Source organism: Thunnus albacares, chromosome 5 (assembly GCF_914725855.1).
Source record: "Thunnus albacares chromosome 5, fThuAlb1.1, whole genome shotgun sequence".
NCBI classification, from domain to species: Eukaryota; Metazoa; Chordata; class Actinopteri; order Scombriformes; family Scombridae; genus Thunnus; species Thunnus albacares.
Genome location: NC_058110.1, coordinates 33,444,467 through 33,471,079, shown reverse-complemented (window position 1 = coordinate 33,471,079; position 26,613 = coordinate 33,444,467). Strand labels below are relative to the sequence as shown.

General features: G+C 41.3%; 1 protein-coding gene across 9 annotated transcripts in view; it reads right to left on the bottom strand.

Moving 5' to 3' along the window:
- The window catches only part of magixa (MAGI family member, X-linked a), a 66,679-nt gene that overhangs the window by 6,586 nt on the left and 33,480 nt on the right, over nt 1–26,613 (bottom strand). For 8 of the 9 annotated variants that reach the window (XM_044350428.1, XM_044350425.1, XM_044350433.1 and 5 more), the window contains 10 exons: nt 24,859–25,028; nt 24,671–24,773; nt 23,927–24,098; nt 23,159–23,795; nt 21,274–21,335; nt 20,591–20,808; nt 20,217–20,501; nt 4,509–4,703; nt 2,044–2,120; nt 1,403–1,549 (listed from right to left, as the gene is read on the bottom strand). In XM_044350428.1, the coding sequence (XP_044206363.1) occupies nt 1,403–1,549; nt 2,044–2,120; nt 4,509–4,703; nt 20,217–20,501; nt 20,591–20,808; nt 21,274–21,335; nt 23,159–23,795; nt 23,927–24,098; nt 24,671–24,773; nt 24,859–25,028 (2,066 nt within the window). The remainder of the gene's footprint in view (nt 1–1,402; nt 1,550–2,043; nt 2,121–4,508; nt 4,704–20,216; nt 20,502–20,590; nt 20,809–21,273; nt 21,336–23,158; nt 23,796–23,926; nt 24,099–24,670; nt 24,774–24,858; nt 25,029–26,613) is intronic. The other variant, XM_044350432.1, reaches the window with a different exon arrangement.

Below are 26,613 nucleotides of genomic sequence, written 5' to 3'. Positions count from 1 at the left end.
CCCCCTTATGTGTCATTTGTCAGGTCTGTTATGCTGTTTGTTTAGTTGACCTCAATTTGAGTTTTTGAAATTACTTTCTACTAGTTTTCCTATTTTTGTATTTTGGGAAAAAGTTGACATTAAGTTGTAAATAGATGACTAATTTTTGTTTTATACACCTTCTGTTCCTGAGTTTTACTGCTTGGTCCCTGACACATAATAACACACTTCTTTTTGCAGAAAACACACAAACCTGGCAACCCTGCAGAGATATAACGGGTAACATTATATGGAGACAAATAGCAAGATTGTTTGGAATCAGTAAAAACACTGGTTGTTGGGACATTGCACCACCGTTCATACTCAAATCTACACCCATGCTCAACAGTATGTCATGTGACTCGATTCCTATGTTTAAATAAGGACGGGAGTTTTCTGAAAAAAAACATTTAATATCATTATTTATACAATATTTGTGTTATTTATCAGCCTTTAACAAACATCTGTTCCCATCAGTCCTAGATGTTTACAGGCTGAAGACGTGCTACAGACAGTAACGATGACTTCAGAGGAAAGCCGTGGGAAGTTTTACAGATATGGACAAACCCAGTTTCGATGATGTAAGTAAAGTCGCTGCTGCACTTGTAGTTCTTTTAATGGGAGTTGTAGTTTTTTCTGTGCGTGTAATGAAAATGTTGTTTGATTTTGTTAAAATAACAAAGATTTAAATTTCTGACAGCAGCTGAGCGGTCTGAGAATGTGGAAACTCTGAATGAGAGATTGCGTTGAGTTACAGAAGCCGGTGGAACAGAGGCTAAACAGGAAGTGACATCATGACCTCAGCTCTCCAGAAATCCTGAAGGTTCGATCTTCAGTACCGTTAAAAACATGCGTCTCTTCTTCTATGAAACGGACACAGAGACTCTGTTAATGTGATGTATTGTAGTCATGATACAAGCAGCCAGACGGCGGGATACAGGACCATCGTTGAGGATGCTGTGTTTGAATAAACTTTATTGGAATTGTCACTGGACAACCCGACACAACATAAATGTCCTGATCTGGTTCCTGCTCCTCAGAGGACGAACCCTTTAGATTTTAATGACCCCTCTGCGGCCTCTAGGGGACGCTAGCGGCACTTTAGATTTAGATTTTCAGTCTGGACCATTTGGTGTTAAATATTCAAACGGACAGAAAGCAGAGAGCGGCTGGAGCAGCTGTGATGTTGAATGTTTGATGCTCAGAGTCTCAAAGCTGCAGACAGAAACTAAGAAAACTAAAGATCATGAAAACTTCACATCATTTAACGTCATGAAGGAAAACAGGACAAACGTTACAGAAAGAGCAGAAAACTTCCTGCAGCTGCTTCACAGTAAGTCTGCTGTGTGTGTGTGTGTGTGTGTGTGTGTGTGTGTGTGTTTACCTGTATCTTGTTGCTGCGCTGGGCCGGCCCCCCCTCCATCAGTCCCAGCACATACAGCCCCATGTTGTACTCGCTGCCCCCCCTCAGAGAGAAACCGAAACCTGTAGGACCTCGTTCCAGATCCACGCTGTAGAACCTCGACTCATCCTGACACACAAACACACACACACACACACACACACACACACACACACACACACACACACACACTCCGATTACTACAAGTAAACTTTACTACAACTACTACTGCTGCTAATATTACTACCACTGCTATTCACATGACTACTGCCTGTGTTGCTTCTACAGCTGGACTGATGCACAGTTTTCGGGTTTTATGACTTTAAGTAAATAACAATGATGTCAACGTGGAACCGACGCTCCTGGTGGGTAAGATAAGTTATAGATTCAGTTAAAGGGGACGTACTCTGCACATTTCCAGTTCTATATTAATTTATATTCTGGGGCTCTACTGGAATATCTTTGAATGATTTCCAGTTAAAAACTCCTTATTTATCTTCTACTGGTCCTTTCTGCAGCCCCTCAGTTCAGCCTCTGTCTGAAACAGGCCGTTTTAGCTCCTGTCTCTTTAAGGCTCCACTACTTTTTCTAGTTCTAGAAACCAGAATGAATGTGAGAATGACCTTTGACCTCCCTCTGGATCCCTTCATCAACCGGCCGTCGATGTCCAGGTCTGCTCCTTCTGACAGGGACGACGAGTCTGAGGAGGAGAGAAGAGAAACGTTCATTCAAGAGGAGTAAAGCTACAACGATTAGTTGATTCATCGATTAGTTGCCAACTATTGATCATTTTGACTCATTTTTTATGAAAAAATGTCCTAATTCTCTGATTCCAGCTTCTTAAATGTGAATATTTTCTATTTTTTTTTAGTCTTCTCTGACAGTAAACTGAATTAGACATTTGAAGACGTCATCTTGGGTTTTTGGGGAAACACTGATCAACATTTTTCAACATTTTCTGACATTTTATGGATCAAACAACTAATCAATTAATTGAGAAAATAATCAGCAGATTAATGAAAATAAAAGTGGAGTTTAAATCCTGCTCTCGAGCCTTGAAGGAGGAAACGTGTGAAATCAGAGACGTCAGAGATCAGAGAGGATCCTGTTCTCCGTCTGGATTCATTAACGAGTCTCTTCTGAAAGCTTTGATCTCTGCTGACAGTGTTTCATGATCAAAGATCAGCGGAGAATATATCAGCAGCAGCTTCTCATGTTTATCTGTCTCTCACATTAACACCATGACAACAACATATTCACTTAGTTTCTCATTAGAACATGAAAACTTTCACGTTTTCGCATCTTTTTCGTGATATAACAAGATGATTTTCATGTTGTTATGACATAAACTAACCAGCCGTTTCATCAGGAACATCTGTGTAATCTAATGTGATCCAACATAACAGCTCTGCCATAAACTCTACTTATGAAGTTTATATATTAGTTTTTGTTGACATTGTCAGAAAGATGATAATTCCACTTTATGTTTATTATTCAGGTGGTGATGAACTGGAGTGTGTTATATTGAAAAGTATGTTAATGAAGTGGACAAAATATTAGGAACATTTTTCAATCTAATCCACTAGTTGTATTGGATTGCATTAGATTGTGATTGAGAAGTGTATTTTCTCATTATTACTAGATATCAAATGATTCAGTGTTTTCGAGAAACTTTTCTTATGATCAGCTGTCACTTTATTTTGTTAAATCACAAAACTTTATTGTTACAGAGAAACGTTTATCTCAATAAAACAAAGTTTTCTTCAAGAAGGTTTGTTGTTATAATGAGATACAGTCAGTGCTCAGTGTCACTGTCGCCATAGCAACCGTGTAACATGATTGATCTATGTGACAGGATGTTTTTATGTATGTTGATTTCATATTATTCTCATTTTGTGAAATAAAGCGAAAGTTTTGTGATTCAACACAAAAAAAAGTTTATTGTAAAAACTGAATAATTTAGTATTAACTAATTATGAAAAAATATGTCATAATGACAAGAAAAGTATATTTTAATAACATGAAAAGTTTCTCATTTTAACAAGAAACCAGTGATGAAAAATCCTTTACTGCAGTAAAAGTACATAAGTATTATGAGCTTGATGTAGTTAAAGTACTGCAGTAAAAGTACATAAGTATTATGAGCTTGATGTAGTTAAAGTATTGCAGTAAAAGTACATAAGTATTATGAGCTTGATGTAGTTAAAGTATTGCAGTAAAAGTAGTGGTTTGGTCCCTCTGACTGATATATTATTATATATGACATCATTAGATTATTAATAGTGAAGCATCAGTGTTAGAGCAGCATGTTACTGTTGTAGCTGCTGGAGGTGGAGCTACTTTACACTACTTTATATACAGTTAGCTAGTTTAGTCCAGTGGTTCCCAACCTAGGGGTCGGGCCCCTCCAAAGGGTCAGCAGATAAATCTGAGGGGTGGTGAGATGATTAATGGGAGAGGAAAGAAGAAAAAACAAAGTTCTGATACACAAATCTGTTTTCAGTTTTTGGACTTTTTCTCTAATCTTTGATTTTTGCTGAAATATTGGATCATTTGAACATTTATTGAAATGAAAGCATGTGAGAAGTTTAGAGGGAAAAATCACTATTTGGTACCTCAAAGTTGTACTTAAATACAGAACTTGAGTAAATGTACTTAGTTACTTTCCACCGCTGGAGGAAACTGAGCAAAAAGCAGGCAGCAGCATGTTCTCGTATTTTAATCAGCTGCAGATAATGAAGGTTAATGAAATGAAGTCAGTGTTTTCTGTGGTTGATGCGTCTCTGCAGCTGCTGTCTGTATTCACACAAAGACTGTTTGTGAGTAAAGACGCATCACTCTGTAACGCCGCTGTACGACCGCCAGCGGACTGTGTGTTCCTGTAGTCTGACAGAGTGGAGACTCACTTCACTTAAAGTTACATTTCATCTATTTTTCACTGCTCAGCTCATTTTCAGCTCCAGTCGTGTTTCTGCTTCTCAGACGACAAAAGATGATCAGACATCTTTGAGTTGCAGTTATTTTAAACGCCATCGGACCTCATCTCCGTGTGGAATAAACCTGTAAAAGTCAAGCGTGTGTGTCGTACGGTGTCTGGGCGTGATGCTCAGTCTCAGCGTGTTCCCGGCTCTCCTCAGGATCTGGGCGAGGTCTCGGTGCTGCAGGCCTCCGACCGCTCGACCCTCCACCGCCTCCAGCTGGTCTCCCGGCTGGATCTGCCCCGTGCGCGCCGCCGGGCTGCCGCGCCGCACCGTCACGAAGCGGTGCGACATCAGGGACGGGGCTACACAGAGAGAAACAGAGAGAGAGAGAGAGTCACATATCATCCAATCAAACTGGATAACACCTGTAACCACGGCAACACCGGTACACTAGATACATGCTCATCATGTCTGTTGACCCGTCAGACTTGTTTTTAAATGATGGAAACAAATTTAAAAGTGCGTTGTATAAATGTAGACTGTTTCTGTGACTCTCTGACAGCTGCATAATAATAAATGTGTTTCAGGTTTAATAATTGAGGTCTGTTCAGTCTGAACGAGCAGCTGCTGCAGTACAAGAGACCAGTTCTCACATCCACAGACCCCGCTGGAAAAGAACAGTCAGTCATTTGTTCAAACACCTAAAAATGATGTTAAAGTTTCACTGAGGGAGCGGTCACATGATGCTGTCTGCCGGGAGCAAAGCTGGAATTAGAGTTTGTTAAAGAGGACGTATTCTGCACATTTCCAGCTCTATATTTATATTCTGGGGCTCTACTGGAATATCTTTACATGATTTCCAGTTAAAAACTCCTTATTTATCTTCTACTGGTCCTTTATGCAGCCCCTCAGTTCAGCCTCTGTCTGAAACAGGCCGTTTTAGCTCCTGTCTCTTTAAGGCCCCGCCTCCTGATGAGCCTGCTCTGTTCTGATTGGTCAGCTTCAGGAAGCTTCCTCTGGCTCCGGAGGCTACGTAAACAAACTATAGTAGCAGGATTTCACTTCTTTTTCTCCTTCTTTACTCCAAATGTCAATTTCTTAAACACATCCGTACATGCTGGAGCTGAATCACATCTGAGATATGAGAGTGAACAACGCTAGCAACACACCTTAGCAACAAACTTAGCAACCAAGGCTACAGAACAGACGGCCATTTATGGGCATGTGCGACGAGCCGACGTCAGCTCATCAGCAAGATAAAACAAAAACCTGACCTCAAGTTTAACCATGTTTAACATCATAACAGGATATAAATAACAGAAAAGCACATAAAGCAGAATATGTCTCCTTTAAAGAGCTGAAACATTTTTTAAACAGTTTAAGTTTTAGACACTAAAAAACAAAAGATGTTCATCTGATATATATCGTGCTTCATGTAAATATTGTACTTTCTACTCCTCTTTATTTATTTGACAGATTTAGTTACGTTTCAGTTGAAGATTTTATATTTAAAACATATGATCAGTTTGTTATATATGAGACTATTAAATAGTTTGAGGTGTTAAAATGAGCGTTACCATGACAACATTAAAATGCTGCTAATATGTACACATCAATTAATCAGTTTTAATATTTAACAACAATCTCAATCGGGCCATTTTGCATAATAAGTACTTTTACTTTACTTTAAGTATATTCTGCTGACAATACTAATGTATTTTTACTTAAGTAGTATTTTGAATGTATTTGTAATTGAGTATTTTTTCATTGTGTTGCTAATTTAACTGATCTGAACTCATTTTCAGGAATGAACATGGAGAGAAAAATTTGTAGGAGTTTGGTCTTGCAGCAGAGACCGCCAAGTTCATCACACACACACACGCACACGCACACACACACACACACACACACACACACACACACACACACCTGATCCCATGTCAGTCCAATCTGGGGTGGAAACCTCAGTGAGGGAGGAGGGAGTGAAATTCTCAGAAAGATTTTCTGGCTCAGCGAGACATTAATCGCCGAGAACAAAGAAAAACTGGAAACAACCACAGAACTGAGAGGTCACATGACCAGCAGACAGACAGACAGACAGACAGACAGGTGGACAGACAGACAGACCACCATTAACCAGCCTCAACTACTGACTGACTGAGCTGTTTGCAGAGTTTCATGTTGAGCGTTGCTGCAACCACCTGAACACAGAAACCTTCTTACTGCAACATGTGGCGGATTATCTCTGATTTGATTTTCATGGAAATACAGTGAAGTGAATGATCGGTATAGCTGCAGGATTTACAGTTTTCAGGGTCTAAAAACTCTGGAATGGTGCTTTTAGTGTTGCAGAACAACACTTTAAAAAGAGGCTTTAAAAAAGAGCAACTTTCTGTGTGTAAGAAGCTTTAGAGTTACATCACAGACCAGCAGCTGCGTATCCCAACACTGAGAACAATCAGCTGTTCATGTGTGAGCTGAAAAGAGTCATGCAGGGATTTAGCATTTCACTCCTTCAACACACGCACACACACACACACATATATATATATTTAATGATAAATAAACATTGTAGTATTTAAAGTATTTAAAGAAGAATGAAGTTCGATGCTCACTTCGTTCACTCCAGCATCACTCAGAGGAGACGACTCATGACGAACAGCATCTCAACTGTCAAATACGACAGAAGTCAACTATCAATATGTGGAAATTATTCATTAACAGTTTAAAAGAAAAACATCTGATAACTACTCCATTTTTGTATTATTAGATTATAGATCTATAGCAGCGTCTGTCTGTCACAGGATGAGACACAAATAGACAATTTATATCTGTTTTAATTACTAAAAGAACAGAACGGACGTAAAGGAGCGATGTGTGGGTGATGTTATAGGAGAGTTGAGACGTATTTGAAATGGTCTCAGATTAGCTGACATCCTCGATGACGGTGGCGGATCAGTTTCACAGCCGGAGGACGGAGGAGGAGCGAGGACGAAAGCACCCACTGTATTTTTTTTTTATTCCACACATTCTTCTTCTTTCTTGTCAAAACCTGCCGCCTACATTACCCACAATGCACCTGGAGATTGTGGTGTGCTATGCTAGTAGCAGCTAATGTAGCCTGGAACTTTAACTCCACTCTCCCAGATTTATTTACTTTTCAAACTTGTCGCCTTCAGCCCCAACCGACACTGACTCAAGTGACATCATCAGTGACATCATCAGTTTTGTCCCGCCCAACAGTCCACAACCCAAAAATATTCAGTTTGTTGTCATAGAAACCAGATCATGGATTAAGCTGTAATATTTATTTATTTGTTATATATTTATTTATTGCTTTTCAGTATTTTTAGTGGTGAAAACACTTTTTCTTTTTAAAATTTCAGGTTCTGTTCAAATTAATTTTGCTAAAATGAACATTACAGCTGTTTTTCTTGCTGTAATCATTCCTCCTGTTCATACTGACCATTACAAGATCCTTTCATAATGCACTTACAATAGAAGTGATGGAGGACAAAAAAATGTATTTAAAAGTTTATCTGAAGCTAATATGAAGCTTCAGCGTCCAAATGAGTCAAATCAAGTAGATATCTTTCAACGTTACAGTCTTTTTAGTGCCAAAGTTTCTCTTTTTGTTACTATACTTCCACCTGCAGCTCAACAGGGAAACACTGTCCGAGGAAACACAAAGAGGGAATTTGATGCTAAAAAGACTGTAAATGTGTCAGATATCCACTTGATATGACTAACTCAGACTGATGAAGCTGAATAGAAGCTTCACACAGACTTTTAAATGACTGTGTGGACACACTGTGGATTTTATCCTCCATCATTACTGCTGGTTTAAGACCCAGCTTTAAGTTATAAGTTAGATTTGTTTAAAGTATTTTTTGGTGCATCTTATGTCTTTATTGGACAGCTGACAGTGAAGAGATGAAACAAAATGAGGACAGAGATGAGGGACGATGTGCAGCAAAGGTCTGACTTAAATCTGGGACATAAATTAAACATTTTGGTCACCAGAGCGCCACTAACATAAGCTCTACTCTAAACAGACGTGAACAACACTGGCTACATTTATAGCCAGTTGTAATGTCAGATTTGGTACATTTTTGAATAATTGTGCAGCCTTACTTAGCAGAGAGAGAGTTTTTAAAACAGTCTCTGCTCTCAGCTGCATCAATAAATGATGCTAATGTGACTGACTATCTAAATATAGTCGACTAAACACCGACTGTGATCGAGTTTCATAAATTAACAGCTGCCTGGAAGTAACAAAATCAACATTCTAGACAAATGGTGCACTTTTTTTACTTTGTGTTGGTCGTCTCAGGGAGTTTGTGCTGTCAGGAAATATATTTGTTGTTGTTCTCGTGAGTCTGTAAACATCAGAGACAGAGTGCGTGACTATAAGCTGCACAAATAAACTGTACTGAGCTCAGCGGGAGAGTACAGTAAACAGGATTTAAAGAGAAAGGACTGAAAGAGGAAAAAACAGCGGGATGGTCCTTTAAAGCAAGTTTAAAGGACTTTAAACAAAGAGACAAAAGTCTGTGTGTTTAACACTGAACTCACACACACACACACACACACACACACACACACATGCAGAGTGTTGGGTGGATGTTTGCATGTGAGCTGATAAGCAAAGTGCTGAGTTCTGCATGTATGAAGCTGCACTGGGATGTTATTCAGACTGACAGCTGGAAGTACAGAGCAGAAATTAAAACACTGACACAGAAAAATGTTCTGTAGCACTAAAAATAGCAAAATGTCAACATTTAAACATTTAATCATGTGACTGTTAGAAAGCTCCACTATAGTCCTGTATTATACCAGCTGTGATATATGAAGACATAAATATCTTTCTCAGTTTAATTCCCAAACGCACCATGCTCAGTTTAGTTCCCCAACGCACCACGCTCAGTTTAGTTCCCAAACGCACCACGCTCAGTTTAGTTCCCAAATGCACAGCGCTCAGTTTAGTTCCCAAATGCACTGTGCTCAGTTTAGTTCCCAAATGCACAGCGCTCAGTTTAATTCCCAAATGCACAGCGCTCAGTTTAGTTCCCAAACGCACTGCACTCAGTTTAATTCCCAAATGCACAGCGCTCAGTTTAGTTCCCAAACGCACCATGCTCAGTTGTGTTCTCAAACGCACTGCACTCAGTTTAGTTCCCAAATGCACCACACTCAGTTTAGTTCCCAAATGCACCACACTCAGTTTAATTCCCAAATGCACTGCGCTCAGTTTAGTTCCCAAACGCACTGCGCTCAGTTTAGTTCCCAAATGCACCACACTCAGTTTAATTCCCAAACACACTGCGCTCAGTTTAGTTCCCAAACACACTGCGCTCAGTTTAGTTCCCAAATGCCCGACACGCAGTAAGCTATGGTTCCTGAACACTTTGCGCTCAGTAGAGTTCCCACTGCTCAATTTAGTTCCTGAACGCACCTTACCCAGTACAGTTCCTGAAGGCACTGTGCTGATTTTAGTTCCTAAATGCCCTGTGTTCATTTTAGTTCCCAAACGCCCAACACGCAGTAAGCTATGGTTCCTGAACACTTGGCGCTCAGTGGAGTTCCCATCGCTCAGTTTAGTTCTTGTACGCCCTGCGTTCAGTAAGCTATAGTTCCGAACGCACCATGCTTATTTTAGTTCCTGAACATCCTGCGCTCAGTTTAGGTCGTGAATGCTCGACTGTCATTTTTGTTCCCAAACACACCATACCCAGTACAGTTCCTGAAGGCACCGTGCTGATTTTAGTTCCTAAATGCTCAGTTTAGTTCTTGAGCCCCACTGCACCCATTTTAGTTCTTCAACAGCAGGTTGGACTTTTAAAGTAAATTTAAAGGATTTTAAACAAAGAGACAAAAGTCTGTGTGTTTAACACACCGAAACCTGTAGGACCTCGCTCCAGATCCACGCTGTAGAACCTTGACTCATCCTGACACTCACACTCACACACACACACACACACAGAGTGTTGGGTAGATGTTTACATGTGAGCTGATAAGGAAAGTGCTGAGTTCAGCATGTTCAGAGTCGGTGGAGGAAACATGAAGCTGCACTGGGATGTTATTCAGACTGACAGCTGGAAGTACAGAGCAGAAATTAAAAACACTGACACAGAAAAACGTTCTGTAGCACTAAAAATAGCAAAATGTCAACATTTAAACCTTTAAACATGTAGTGTGACTATTAGAAAGCTCCTTTATAATCCTGCATTACACCATTACACCTTTGTCTCATTTTAGTTCCCGAATGCAACACGCTCAGGTTAGATCCCGAATGCACCATGCTCAGTTTAGTTCCCAAATGTGCCACGCTCAGTTTAATTCCCGAATGCAACACACGCAGTTTAATTCCTGAACGCATCACGCTCAGTTTAGTTCCTGAATGCAACACACTCAGTTTAGTTCCCGAACGCACCACGCTCAGTTTAGTTTCTGAATGCAACACGCTTAGTTTAGTTCCTGAACACACCATGCTCAGTTTAGTTCCCGAATGCAACACGCTCAGTTTAGTTCCTGAACGCAGAACGCTCAGTTTAGTTCCTGAATGCAACACACTCAGTTTAGTTCCCGAACGCATCACGCTCAGTTTAGTTTCTGAATGCAACACGCTTAGTTTAGTTCCTGAACACACCATGCTCAGTTTAGTTCCCGAATGCAACACGCTCAGTTTAGTTCCTGAACGCACCACGCTCAGTTTAGTTCCTGAACACACCATGCTCAGTTTAGTTTCTGAACACACCATGCTCAGTTTAGTTCCTGAATGCAACACGCTCCGTTTAGTTCCCGAACGCAACACGCTCCGTTTAGTTCCCGAACGCACCATGCTGAGTTTAGTTCCTGAATGCATCATGCTCAGTTTAGTTCCCCAATGCGACGTGCTCCGTTTAGTTCCCGAACGCACCATGCTCAGTTAAGTTCCCGAATGCACCGTGCTCAGTAAAGTTCCTGAACGTCCCACACTGAGTTTAGTTCCTGAGCTAAAACATTTAGTTTCTTAATTCTCAAATATGACAATTTTTCTTTGTTTCTTTATCTTGTACGACAGTAAACTGAATGTCTTTGTGGGTTGGACTGTTGATCGGACAAAACAAGTCATAAATGTCCTCTTCAGCTCTGATAAAACGATTAATCGATAATGAAAATAATCTTTAGTTGCAGCGTCTGTCTGAACCGTCATGATACGGATTTAAGGGCTGCTGCACATCCAGTTTGTGCGTTTCTGATGTTTAAATCTTTATGAGAAGCTCAACAACAAGAAGCAGCTGCTTGAAATCAGATTCTGACATTTTATTCTCAAAAAGCCTGTTTTCATTTAAAAACAAAACTCTCTTTTAGCTTCATTAGCTTGTAGCATGCTAACAGCAGCCCAAAGATACCGCCTGTTTCAAAATGGAAACATAAATTGTCAATTTATCTGTAAAATGTTGACGTTTAGACCACACTGACCGACTACTTCAAGATATAACTGTATCTTAGGTTAGGTTCAAATTTGAAAGTGTGTTTCTGAATGTTTCCTCTCTCAGACGACGTGTTCGCTGTCTGTCTGAGTTCACTTCGCTGCATCTGACTCAATTAAACATGTATAAGAACATTTGGTGAAACTGTTCTTTCAACCACAGTCTGACTCCAGATCTGCTGCAGATGGAAAACCAATAAAATATTAACCTGTTGAGGTAAAAGTCAGCTCCACTGCTCCTCAAACTGCCTTTCTTCCTTTACTCAAATCCTGTACTTTGGTGCAGTTTTGAGGTACTTTTACTTTACTTGAGTATTTCCATGTGATGCTACTTTCTACATTTCAGAGGGAAATATTGTACTTTCTACTCCACTACATTTATTTGACAGCTTTAGTTACTTTTCAGATGTAGATTTGACACAATGGATAATATAACAAGCTTTTAAAATACAACACATTGTTAAAGATGAAACCAGTGGTTTCCAACCTTTTTGGCTTTTGACGTCTTACAAAAAGCAGTGTGTAGTCGGGGTCACATTTCACATGTCTATGAGTTGTTAACAGCTCCACCAAATAGTGATTTTTCCCTCTAAACTTCTCACATGCTTTCATTTCAATAAATGTTCAAATGATCCAATATTTCAGCAAAAATCAAAGATTAGAGAAAAAGTCCAAAAACTGAAAACAGATTTGTGTATCAGAACTTTGTTTTTTCTTCTTTCCTCTCCCATTAATCATCTCACCACCCCTCAGATTTATCTGCTGACCCTTTGGAGGGGCCCGACCCCTAGGTTGGGAACCACTGGACTAAACTAGCTAACTGTATATAAAGTAGTGTAAAGTAGCTCCACCTCCAGCAGCTACAACAGTAACATGCTGCTCTAACACTGATGCTTCACTATTAATAATCTAATGATGTCATATATAATAATATATCAGTCAGAGGGACCAAACCACTACTTTTACTGCAATACTTTAACTACATCAAGCTCATAATACTTATGTACTTTTACTGCAATACTTCATTAAATTTATTAAATTTAGATTTAATTACTTTGACTGATGTAAGCTGTGATTATGACCTGGATGATATTTAATATGTCAGAATCTAAAGTAGTTAATCACAGGAAGTGTGACGTGCTGGCAGAGCCTCATGGGTGATGTAGTTGTTGAATGTTAATATAATATAAAAAACCTGCTGCTCTGTTCAACATGACTGTGTGTAAATAGTCTGCACTCATACAGAGCTTTTCTAGTCTTATCGACCACTCAAAGCGCTCTACAAAACATACACACTGATGTTAGAGGCTGCCATGCAAAGTGCCAACCTTTACAATGTTTCTAATGCTCACTCACCCGTTCACACACACTCACACATCACAGTTTGGGGTTCAGTGTCTTGCTCAAAGACACTTCAACATGCAGACTGGAGGAGTCGGGTATCAAACCCCCGACCTTCTGATTAGTGGACGACCCGCTCTACCCCCTGAGCCACAGCCACAGTGATTTCTGTCCAATTTCACAGGACAATAAACTCACCTGCGCTCCAGTATGACACACACACACACACACACACACACACACACACACACACACACACACACAGAGCTCCACTCGGTTGGTCTGCTGAATTATGGATTAAAGATTCTATTATTAGAAAGTTTAACATTTCCTATTCAACGTGCTAAAACTGAACACGCACACTAGAATAACTGACATCTGACTGCTTCAACATACAATTAGTTACAATACTTTATTCAGTGGTGGAAGAAGTACTCACATCTTTTATTTAAGTAAAAGTATTAATACCACAATGTAAAAATACTCCATTACCAGTAAAAGTCCTGCATTTAAAAACCTACTTCTGTAAAAGTATAGAAGTTACATTTACTTTAAGTGTCAAAGTAAAATAACTCAAATTTTGCAGAAAATGGGGCTGTGACTGATATATGAAATACTTGTATTGTTAATAGAGATAAATCAGTGCATCAGCAGCATGTTATAATTGCAGCTGCTTGACTTTAAACTGCTTTGTGAGGCTCATATGATCAATCTGAGGGGTCTTAAAATGACAGATTGGTTGGGAAAAAATAAAAAAACAAAGTTTTGCTACATAAATTTGGATGATTTTTTCTTTAATCTTTGCTTTTTTTGTGAAATATTGGAAAGTTTAACCTCTTTTGGACCTTAAACAGGTATTTATTTGAAACCATGTGAGGGGAAATGTCTCTTTGGTGTAACTACAAACAACTCAAAGACATCTGAAACATAACAAAGAGACACAAATACACACTGATGTTTTTGTAAGGGGCCACACTGGTTTCATCTTTAACAATGTGTTGTATTTTAAAAGCTTGTTATATTATCCATTGTGTCAAATCTTCATCTGAAAAGTAACTAAAGCTGTCAAATAAATGTAGTGGAGTAGAAAGTACAATATTTCCCTCTGAAATGTAGTGGAGTGGAAGTATAACGTAGCATCACATGGTACAAAAAAGTACCTTAAAATGGTACTTAAGTATAGTACTTGAGTAAATATACTTTATTTACTGATTTTAGCGTCAAGTCGTCTTGTCCTCTGTCTCACTTTCATCTCTGTGTGTCCAGAACATAGACGTGTCCGGGACGTGTTTATCCTCGCTTAGCTTAGCTTAGCACACTTAGCTAGCCAGGCTAGCAGTTTCTCTCTGCTTCCAGTCTTTATGCTAAACTAGATCAGATTAGATTAGACTCTCTCTGTACCGGACACACAGAGAAATGTTGGACTGTTCCTTTAAATCGGACGGATTCTAAAGGGACGCCGGTGTGAACATGAACGTATGAACGTGTTCATTATGAGGACAGACAGAGTTTGTTTTTTTTTGGGTTTGTGGTGTTTGAACAGAGAGAGCCACAGCTGGAAACAGACGGCACATCTGGACAGAGACAGAGACAGTCAACTGGGTCGAGTCACTGAGGCTTATTGTTATATAACACACACACACACACACACACACACACACACACATACACACACACACACACACACACACCAACATATCAGCCTATTTGGGGAACCGATATGACAACATAAAAAATAAAACCATCAGGAGAGCGAGACCCCATAAAGCTCATCAGATGTGCTGCTGTAATCTCAGCTACAGGTAGGTGCTGCAGTTCTCTGTCAGACACGTTTTTACAACATGTTTGTTCACATTATGTCAAATAATCTCCATTAATAGTCTGCTGAATCAGCTGTTAGCAGCTCCTGTTTGCAGTTTAACATGTATATACAGACAAATATCATTAGATACTGAAGAAAACTTAATAATGTGATGATTCTCAAGCATCTGCAGCCTCATTTTTCTCTGATTTCTCAGTGGATTTATGGTTTATTGTTGATGGACATCAGAGATAATAATACATCACACTGAATGATATTAATATGTGTTTCATGTCCATGTGTTCACATCTGACTGAGTCCTTCCTCCTTTCTTTCTTTCCTTCTCTCCCTCCTCCTCCTCATCTCTCAGGAATGTCTGAAATATTTTCTACCTCATCGAAACTCTGTGTGTGTGTGTGTGTGTGTGTGTGTGGTTGTGTGTGTGTGTGTGTGTGTGTGTGTGTGTGTAATCTACAGGTCAATAACTTCACACAGTGACAGTCGAGTACCAGCTGGGTTTCGCTCCGACTTTTGTTTCTGGGTTTACGTGTATGACCTGCGGAGCTGCTGCTCAATGTTTAGGATTAAAGGAATATTCCACCAAAATGTATCCTTCCAGTAGTCGAGTGGAGTCGGTCGTTCTGAAGGACAAACTGTTACTGCAGATTAAATACCAGCTGATAAAACCAATCACAGAGTAAATATGTAGTGTGTTTGTTAAACCTGCGCTGTGGAATTTTACATATAAATGAACGTCTGTTACATTCAAACAAATTCACACGATGCTGATTAAACCTTTCAGCACCAGATAAATATCTCTGTATCTCACAGCATACAGAGTTTTTAATCTGAGGTCAAGTTTGACATTCACACGCTGGCCGGATGATGCATACTGAGCGTGAACATGCGCACCAGAGACTCCTGCTAGCCGAGCAGCTAGCATCCAGTTAGCCCTCTGCTAACTTGAATTAGGATAAAATAATTTAATCATGTGGCTCTTCTAGACTTTCCAAATGTTATCGGACCGAACGGATCAAATTCTGATAGTGAAACGAGTCATTTTACATTCGTTGTGTGACGCTCAAAACAATTTATCCACCGTTTTAGAGTCGTAACAGAAGCAACAGAGCAGACTACAACACGCGTCGTCAGTGTTGTTGTAATTACTCTCACTGCCAGAAGGGGGAGACAAAAAACCTGCACTGCACCTTTAATGCTGAGTGAGGTTTCTGTAAGAAATCTCTTCACTCTGTTTAGATGAATCTGTGTCGTCGCCTCCGTTATTATTAACACTCAATGTTTAATCTGTTCAGTAGATCCTGCAGCAGCAGTTATATGTTGAACATGGAGAATAAAGGTTCTCATCTACAAACTAAATGTCTTCTAGTTTGAACTTTTATTAACTGCTCTGACAACAAACCTCCTGCTCCGTGAAATCTATTTAACTCTCAAAAATCTCCATTAAATCCTCATTTTATATTTGAAAAACATCCTGATAAAGCACCGACCGGGGAATGATAAACGGGGGAGTGAAAAAAAAAGAAAAAAGGTGTTTTTTCAGGCTGAAATTCCACTTTTACAGCATCACGTGTTTCAGATTTTTTATGAGATGATTTAGAGCTGAAACTAACAATCATTTTCTTAATTAACAGATTAGTTGGATTTTAAAATGTCAAACAAACAGCCCACAACTCAAAGTTATTCAGTTTACTGTCACAGAGGAAACAAGAACATTATTCACATTTGAGAAGCTGGAAGCACCACAGACATTTTAGCTTTTGTTAGTAGAAAGACAGTGAATATAGTGCACTATGTAGAGAATAAAAATAGTGAAAAATGTCCATGATGTTGTCTTCAGATGTTCAACCAACAGTCCAAAACCTAAAATATTCTGTTTAACGTCATATAAAACACAGAAACTCACATCAGTGAAGTTTTTGCTGATAAATGACTTGAATGATTCATTGATTATCAGATCTCCAGGACGTATCCCTCTGCTGCTGCTGCTCTACAAGGACGCTAAAAAGACTTTTGAGGGTTTTATCTTAATCTAAATAACCTTTAATGTCCACCAGACCAACGCTGTCTACTAGACATATAGTTTGTGTTCACTTATATAATCTCTGCCTGGATTATGTTCACAGTGTTTCTGATGAATGGAAGTACAGTTACAGTATATACAATACTGCAGCAGGAGGTCAGAGGTCGGAGTGGATGCTTCAGACATGAAGTGCAGATGTTTAAACTGAAAAATGTCTGTAAAACAACTGAAAACAACATCTGCTGAAGACTGAAACACTTGAGGAGCTGCAGAGATGAGACAGAGGACACGAGGAGTTTCTCAGATTGAACTTTAAACTTTAAATTTTATCCTTCATCTCTCACAGACGAGAGGAGATCACAGAGCTCACAACTCTTTACATGTTGTATTCACAGACAGACTGGATCAAATCTAATATAAAACAGATTATTTAATCTTTAACAGAGTATCTGTGTTCTCCCTGATCTGTATCAACACACACACACACACACACACACACACACACACACACACACACACACACACACACACACACTCGCTGACTTACGTTTGGAGTCCTTGACAGTTTTCAAAGCTGACTGCAGTCGCTCCAACATGCTGAACAGTCCAGACCACAAAACACCAAAAACAAAAACTACTGCAGCCCGTCCTGACTGTCCACCTGTCTGTCTGTCTGTCTGTCTGTCTGTCTGACTGTCCACCTGTCTGTCTGTCTGTCTGTCTGTCTATCTGTCCACCTGTCTGTCTGTCTGTCCACCTGTCTGTCTGTCTGACTGTCTGACTGTTTGTCTGTCTGTCTGTCCACCTGTCTGTCTCTCTATCTGACTGTCTCTCTGTCTGACTGTCTCTCTGTCTCTGTGTGTGAGGCAGGTTGTGCCTCTGAGAGCGGACGAGCGAGACTGAGTCTTAGAGAGAGAGAGAGAGAGACAGCTGGTAGAAGGGGGCGGGGCCAAGTGAGAGCAGATAGTGGTGGGAGGGGACAGATATGGACCAGAAGCTAACACACACACACACACACACGCACACGCACACACACACACACACACACACATGCACAAGTGAGGGAGAGGAATGTTAACACAAGAGATTATTGTTCTGCTTTCAGGAGAGGAAACAAGAGAGGAAACAAGAGGGGAGGAAATAAGAGAGGACAGGAAACAATAGAAAACAGGAGAGGACTTCAGAGAGGAAAGGAAACAAGAAAGGAGAGAAAACAAGAGAGGAAACAAGTAGAGGAAACGATAGAAAACAAGAGAGGAGAGGAAACAAGAAGAGAGGAAGCAAGAGAGGAAACAAGCGAGGAGAGGAATCAATAGAAGAAGAAACGAAGAGAGATAAAACAAAAGAGGAAGCAAGAGAGGAAACAAGAGAAGAAGAAATGAGGAGAAATGACACAAAAAACAAAACAAAAGAGGAAATGAGGAGGAAGGAAACAAAAGAGGAAACAAGAAAAGAAGAAACAAGCGGAGAGATGAGACAAAAGTAGAAAGAAGAGAAGAAGAAACAAGGAGGAAGGAAACAAGAGAGGAGAGGTGACTGTGTTGTTGGTCTCTTGGTTCCTTCCAGCTGAATTCAGTTGAATTGTTGGAACAAACAGAAGCTTTAATCAACCAGAGACTCATTAGAGCTGCTTGTGAACATTTCCTGAGTCCCGCTGGCGTCCTCTAGAGGCTGCACTGATCACTACAGACACAACACCAACAAACCGGCTGATGATTTATCTGTTCTCACTGTCTCAGTGGACATTAACATGTAGTTTGGTGTGTTTTCATACATGAAACAGTAGATTGATCTACATGTTGATGTATTGTGATCATTTTTACAGTTTAACGACATATCGGACAAAACACTTTTCAATATTAAGCTGCAAGCAGCGTTGGTCGGGACCTCACGCTCTGGCCCGTCAGGATCAGATCATTTACTTTTTAAAAATGAGGGATATTTCTTACAAGTTTGGTGCTTTTATTTTGAAAGTTTGATTGACAGGATGAGAATTTTCTGCAGGTTGAGACATGTCTGTCTTGCTCAGACCTGTGTCATCAAAATCATGCAAGTTTTGGCCCATTCACTTGAATTTCATTGAGTAAATTGAAAACTCTTGATGAGTTTGTGTGTAAAACAAATTATTTTCCTAATTTTCATCAAGTCTTTTTTTATAAAAGTTTGATTGACATGTGTACTGTCAGGTGTGGAGAGACAATAAGTAACTGCAGCTGGACACAGAAAAATACTCATATATTTGAATGGAGAGTGTGAGCGAACCCACACCTTTTTGAACATTTACTGCTTCCACATAGTTTTAGATTCAAACTTCATTTGAACTTTAAATGAGTCACGAGACTTTGACCTACAAATCTTGAATTTACATGTTTTTTCTATCTTTTATTGTTTTTGAGATATTAGAGTGTGAGTTTTAAAGTCTTTTCTTGCTCCTCCTGTGATTTTATAATGAGTGTGTATTGCGGAATGTTTCACAGCACTGAGGGAGTGACATCACCAGGAGCAGTTGGAGAGGAGGATTTTAGAGTACGCTTCTTGTGAAATCTCCTCATAAATCCCATGACTTTGGCCAAATCTTACATTAAAAATCATATTTTAGTAGGAAATTTCATTGCGATTCCATTGATACAGGTTTGAAAGTGGTCAGACTCATAGTTTAGACGTCAGAAGCCTCTGTTTGACACAAAGTTCATGCCTCCCCATTGGTTTACATTGTAAGCTGTGATGTGGCACTGCAACTTTCAGGGCTTATTAAATCCAAACCGTTCAAGTTATTACAAGGTTTTTAACAACTTTTTTTCAGCACAGTGTCATAAGTCACCTATTAAAGTTTGAAGCCGATACCATTAACGCCCTCAGAGGAGATAGCGTTTGTTCGGGGGCCAAAATTGGGGCAAAGTCTTGATGGGTTTTATCTCTCTACGACATTCCTACGGGTCGTGGTGGCCATTTTAGTTACATAGGTGGTGCTAGAGAGCACATTAGGGGTTAATTTTTACATATTATCAAATTTTTCACCAGATCTGATGTGCGTGCCAAATTTGGTGAGTTTTTGAGCATGTTTAAGGGGTCAAATTTAGGTGTGAAGTCCAGTAATAATAAAGAAAGAAACAAACAAACAAACACGAAAAACAATAAGGTCCTCACCCTTAGACCTTTTGGGCTTGGCTGTGAATACAGGAAGTGAAAATAAAACCTTTGGATTCATCAGGACTCACCTCCATTGGTCACTTCCTGGGAGGCGATGACGAATCCGAAGCCTTCTCCGGGCCGCCTCCTCAGGTCCACCTCCACGGCCTTCGCTCCTCTTCCATCTTTGGCGACTGCACCCAGAGCTCCTCCCCCACCTCCTCTGAGTGGAGGAGGCCCACCGGCGCTCTCCTCCACCCCCAGCAGATCCCGTGGCTCTAACGTCAACGTCACAGGAACAGAGTCCAGGAAGCTGGTGCTCTGGATGAGGGTCGAGGCCGGGGGCCCGTTGGGAGTCTGGGCAGGAGGGGCCCCTAGAAGACAAGGAGGAGTCAGATTGATGGGAGATGAAGGACAAGGAGAAGTCACATGGTACTTGGAGGGGGGGGGGGGGGGCATTTACCTTGGTGGGTCCCTGTGGCCGGTAGGTGCCCCTCCTGGGGGCTCTCGAGGGCCAAGCCGGCCTGGCTGAGCGGGGGGACGCCCCCCACCAAGGCACCCGTGGACGGGGAAGGCAAGTCGGCTGAAGTGGGGGGGTGGGAGGAGGGGGTGGCGAGGCTGTGAGGAGAGGGGAGGGGCTTGTAGAGGTTAGGAGTAACGACTGGGGAGGAGACGGGACCTGAGAGAGGAAGACGAGAAAGTTTGTTAGTTCCAAACTAGAGCTGCAAATGACTGTTATTGTCATTATTGATTCATCTGTTGATTATTTTCTAGATTAATTGATTAGTTGTTTGATCTATAAAATGCTAGAAAACGGTGAAAAATGTTGTTGACGTCCTCTAAATGTCTTGTTTTGTCCACAACCCAAAGATATTCAGTTTACTGTCATAGAGACTAAAGAAACCAGAAAATATTCACGTTTAAGAAGCTGGAATCAGAGAATTTGGACTTTTTTCCTAAAAAAATGACTCAAAACATTTAATTGATTATCAAAATAGCTGCAGATTAATTTAATAGTTGGCAACTAATTGATTAATTGACTTAAACCTGCAGTCAGGACTTGTTTATTGATGCTTCATAATCTCATTAAGTTGCTAATAATGTCAATAATCAACGAACGGGGTTGGAGTTTTTCAGATATGCGTACCTCTGAGGACCAGTAGTACCACTTCTCCCTGTTTGGTGTGTTCTTGCAGAACTCTCTGGACCTGAGGAAGGAAATACACTCCTGGTTATTACTGTATCAGCTCAAGTACAGGACGACCCCCTTGACACCTGTCAAACACCTGTCCAACTACTATCCAACTACTGTCAAACATCTGTCCAACTACTGTCAAACACCTGTCCAACACCCGTCCAACACCTGTCCAACACCTGTCTAACACCTGTCCAACATCTGTCCAACTACTGTCCAACACCTGTCTAACACCCGTCCAACATCCGTCCAACACCTGTCCAACACCTGTCCAACGACTGTCCAACACCTGTCCAACATCTGTCCAACTACTGTCCAACACCTGTCCAACACCTGTCCAACACCCGTCCAACATCCGTCCAACACCTGTCTAACACCTGTCCAACGACTGTCCAACACCTGTCCAACTACACACATCACTGTTAAACAGTAATAATGTTTTATGATGTGATGACGCTGTGGTTCAGGTCGGGTTAGGTTTAGGGAAAAATGATGGTTTGGGTTCAAATGATCACTTTGTAAAGAAACATGTGGTGGGTTGAAGTTACTACTTCCTTAAAGTTAGGCCACCTTCGTCATCATGACTACAATAATATATATACAGGGTTAAGGTTAGGGGACGACTGTAGTTACACTTTTTAAAAAACTTGTGGTCGTAAACAGGTAATGAACAGTGTTCTCCTGTAACAAAGTCCGCTGTTGGGTTAAAGCCTCAGGGATGTAAACAGGAAGTATAACTGTCATGGGGTCCGCGAGTTAGCTGTAGGCTACAACTTGTCTATATTTGTTTAATTTTTGTCAAACAGACCCCATTAAAAGTCTGCTGAATCAGCTGTTAGCAGCTGCTGCAGTGTAACATGGATGTACAGACGACTATCACTGGATTACTGAAGAAAACTTTAAAATGTGATGATTCTCAGACAAGTTCTGCAGTCGTAGGGAATGTCTTAGCAGATTTATGGACGTTTATTCACAACATCAGAGATGATAATGATATTCTCGGGAAGTGTGAGTCACACTGAATCTAAAAATATGTGTTTCATGTTCGTGGGTTCAGATTTGACTGAGTTATGACTCAAAGGAGGACGAGTTTTGACACAACTGTGGCTCTAATGATTGTCAAATACACGTTCCACTGTCCACTCAGCTCCAGAGGTGATCCAAGATCTTCATGATGGTCGTCCATATTCCATATTTCATGCAATACTCATAATAATAATAATCATAATCAGCAACATAATAAGTGTAACAAGTGACATCACGGCAATTTTCCTGCTAAAATCTTCCAGCTGGCTTGGTGTTGTAGTGTGGAGAAACACTGTCATATCACTGATAGAACAGATGGTGGCAGTGCAGCGTTTCATTGGAAGAGGAAGAAGAAGAAACACAAGGACAACAACAACAATGGCGGACGCAAGTGCTGTTCTGTTTATTTTCTTCTTTAACAGCTTGTTTAGAGTTAATCGTAGCTATCTACCACCTTTCTCTCCTATAACTGTTGGAATCTGGTCACAATAAACTAAATGTCAGGAAGACGCAGTGGAAACAGAAACAATATCCTGTTTCTTCTTTGCTGGTTTTCTGTGGCTGACTTCCTCGTCTGTCCTCCACACATGCCCAGTAGGAGGAGAGTTACCCGTTTTGGCGTTTTAATATGGACGGAGGTGTTTGCAGAAATGAGCTGAAACTCCTGCTGTTGACGCATGTTGGCATTTTAGAATCTAGCCGACTTCATGTAGACGCAGTCGAAGATTTAAATTCTGGTTAGCCAATAAGAGTGGAGCATTGACATGTGACCCTGACTGTTTGGACGTTGGGTAAATAATAATCTCTGACCTGTGAGAAGCTGAGACTCTGCACGTCCGCTCCATTGATCTTCACTATAGCGTCCCCCGGCTGCAGGGAGGGGCACTGCCTTCGATCCCAGACCCGCCTCACCACCGCCAGCTGACCCCCCTGGCCCCCCGCTGTCACACTGAACCCAAGCCCCCCGCCCTCGTTGCGCCCGAGGGCCACCGGCACAAGCTCCCCGCCGGGGGCCGACCCGGGCGACCCCACCCCGACCGGCAGCACCAGCCCCGGGTTTCCTCTGGAGGCCGGGGAGGGGGCCGCGTGATTGGCGGGGCACCCATTAAAACCGCAGGGTGGGATGTCTCTGGGCGGGGTCAGAGACACGGAGGTCTGGGGCATCGGCGGGCGCTGAACAGGAGCGCCGGGAGGTGTGGAGGAAGGGGTGGGGGTGTTAGCGGCAGAGGGGCTGGTGGAGGGTTGGTGGAGGCCCGTCTCAGGCTGAGAGAGCGGCAGTTTGGACAGAGTGTGGGAGGACGAGGAGGCGATGGGGAGGGTGGAGGAGGAGATGGGGAGGGTGGACGTAGACAGGTCGCTCTCTGAGGACTTGGAGCTCTGATGGTGGAGGAGGGAGGAGGAGGAGAGGGTGGGGAGAGTGCTGCTGTTGTAGCGAATCAGAGAAGACCTGCAAGCAGGAGGAAGAGGAAGAAACATAAATTAGAAATGTTTAATTTCAACTTCTGATCAGTCGTTGTGTTAGCGCTCTATAAATAATTGTCTGTTATTGTAGCTAACGATGCTAACGCTAAAGCTCACCTTCGTGTTCCAGGGTTGGAAAGACCGGAGTCAGAGTTGCTGTGACTGGATGCCGTCCTCTCTGGAGGGGGGGGTGGACCCACTGGGGGTTCAGAGGGAGTGGGAGTCGGCGGGCTTGTAAGCCCGTTCGTCATTGGCTGAGCAGCATAGGAGGGCGGGGTTTGTGCCAGTCCTGCGTTAGAGAGCGAGGAAGTTAACTGTCAGTGAAATTAGAAATCAATAGATAATAAAGTGTGTGTTTGATTCTCTGTAGGAATTCAACTAAACATGTTTTCATCTCAGAAGAAATAAAACAGAATAATGAGATGTTTGGAAATGCTGGTGTAGTTTGGTGCGAACAGCAGATCTGTTACTTGATTTTATTGCATTTTACATTTACATTTTTTCATTTAGCAGACGTTTTTATCCAAAGCGACGTACATCTGAGACGGATACAACACAAGCAGGGATCTAGTCATTTGTTTTAAAATGTGACGATAGCTGCAACATGCTGACTTTACTGACATTTTTTCAAGGAAGGTTTGAAAAAAGAGGCGTTATCTCAGGACTTCCTGGTTCCTGTAGTAAAAGTCTCATTCATGTTTCTCATGTCAGTAGTTCTCTCTTCTACAGTTTGGATCAACATGAAACTCTCCTGACTGAATCATCAGTACAAAAGATGAAAAACTGTGTCGTTTTGTAAAAAGTCGAAGCTACAAGACGTAAAATCTGAAGGTATATATAAAGGAGACTCGTGTTCCTGACCTGCGATGCTGCCATTGGTGTCCAGCGTGCGGCTGTAGGTGAGGTGCGTCAGGCCGCGGTTCAGGTTGGGGGGGTTGGAGGGCTCGCTGGGGGTCTGTGGCTGCTGGAGGAGTTAGAAGGTTAATGATTTATATACAGAAACATACAGAACACATATATAAACTGAAACATCGGATTAAACTCCGCACCGTCTCCAGACTCTGTTTGGGACATCCGTCGGGGTTGTACAGCATCGGGTATCCTCTCCTCAGCACCACGTCCACGCTCTGACCCATCGGCACCGACTTCAGCATCTCCACCACCTCTTTATGAGAGCGACCCAACACACAGCTGTCGTTGATGTAGACCAGGATGTCGGCTGCAGAGACACACACACACACGAGAGTCCAGTCAGTCTTCAGGTCAGTTTATCATCATCTGACGCAGTGACTCACAACCTTTTTCTTTAATGGACGTTTGTTGTACCATCGAGTACACTGACAACCCCCCAACCTGCAGGGTTTCATACTTTAATTCCACCAATTTTTCACCACGAATGATACTCAATTCTGATTTTGTCTCTCGCCTTTATGAAGTAAAATGTTCATTAAAATGTTTGGCCAGTGCAGCTCTTTGGTTGTTTTTACTACTTTTGAAAATCAGCACAAAGATATTTAACAAGCTGTCTACACCAAGTGGCAACAGCGCCAAAAACTGCAGTTCCTTGAATGGCCACTCGAGGCTCCAAAAGCGAGTCAATCCCCATAGACCCCCATGTTAAAATGTCCAACTTTACAGCAGAAATAAACATGTTTACAGCCTGGTACAAACAACGGTTTTGGTCTCTGTAGCTAATCTCCTCTTTCATGACAACTGTACGGGAGGTTTAAATTTCATTAAGCCGTAAAGTTCTGCATAATGAAGGACATGGCTGCTTTGAGTGACAGGTCCGCCAGCCGCTAGGTATCTTGTTTCGCCTCTTTGCCCATTTTTGATTGGTTGGGAGTTAGGCAGCGTCACGCACTGCCAAGATGGCGACGGCCGGAGCGGTTCGCTTTGAGCTTCAAAACCGCTCTTCAGAAACCAACGGGCGACGTCACGGTAACTACGTCCATATTTTATACAGTCTATGGTCTATGCTAGTCTCATGATCACATCTACACGGCGCCCTTATCCTCGCAATCACATTTTTTAGATTTTATATCTTTTGATTTTCCTAAATCCATAAAGATATAAACTTTTGAAATAATGATTAAATGTAGTTATTTTCCTCACAGAAAGGAATACGATGCTGAGAGAGATACAGTATATAATCAGTATTGTGCAAAGGTTTCAGGCACTAAAAGTGAAGTGAGGACGCTTCCAAAAATAATATCACGAACAGTTTTTATTTATCAGTTAATTTCATACAAAGTTGAGCAAACAGCAGGAACTTAAAGTAAATCAATATGTTGCTGTGAGCAGCTTCGTCTTTAAACCAGCAGCAGTTCTCCTCGGTGTTTCAGATACTCAGCAGTTCGGTTTGTTCCTGCGTCTTGGAGAAGTTGCTGCAGTTCTTCTTCAGCTGCTTCTGTCTCTTCATGTTAATCCCAGACTGACTCCATGATGTTGAGACCAGAGACCATCTGCTGCAGGACTCCTTGTTCTTCTCATAGCTGAAGATAGTTCTTTATGACTCCGGCTGGATGTTTGGGCTCGATGTCCTGCTGCAGATGATCAGACGCCTCCCTGATGCTGCTGCTGCATTATGGAGAAGGCCGGAAATGCTCCCCAGCTCAGGAACATCTTGCCAATCCTTCTATAGTAGTAGACTCTTGCAGGTAAATAAAATGTTGTAACATCAAGTAACAACTAAGGAGTAATATGATTGTTAAAATTTCCAAGTATTGATTTTATGTCTGGAGAAAATGACAATTAATCATCTGTCCACTAAGTTGGACAAACTCCTTGAAAAATGTGTATTT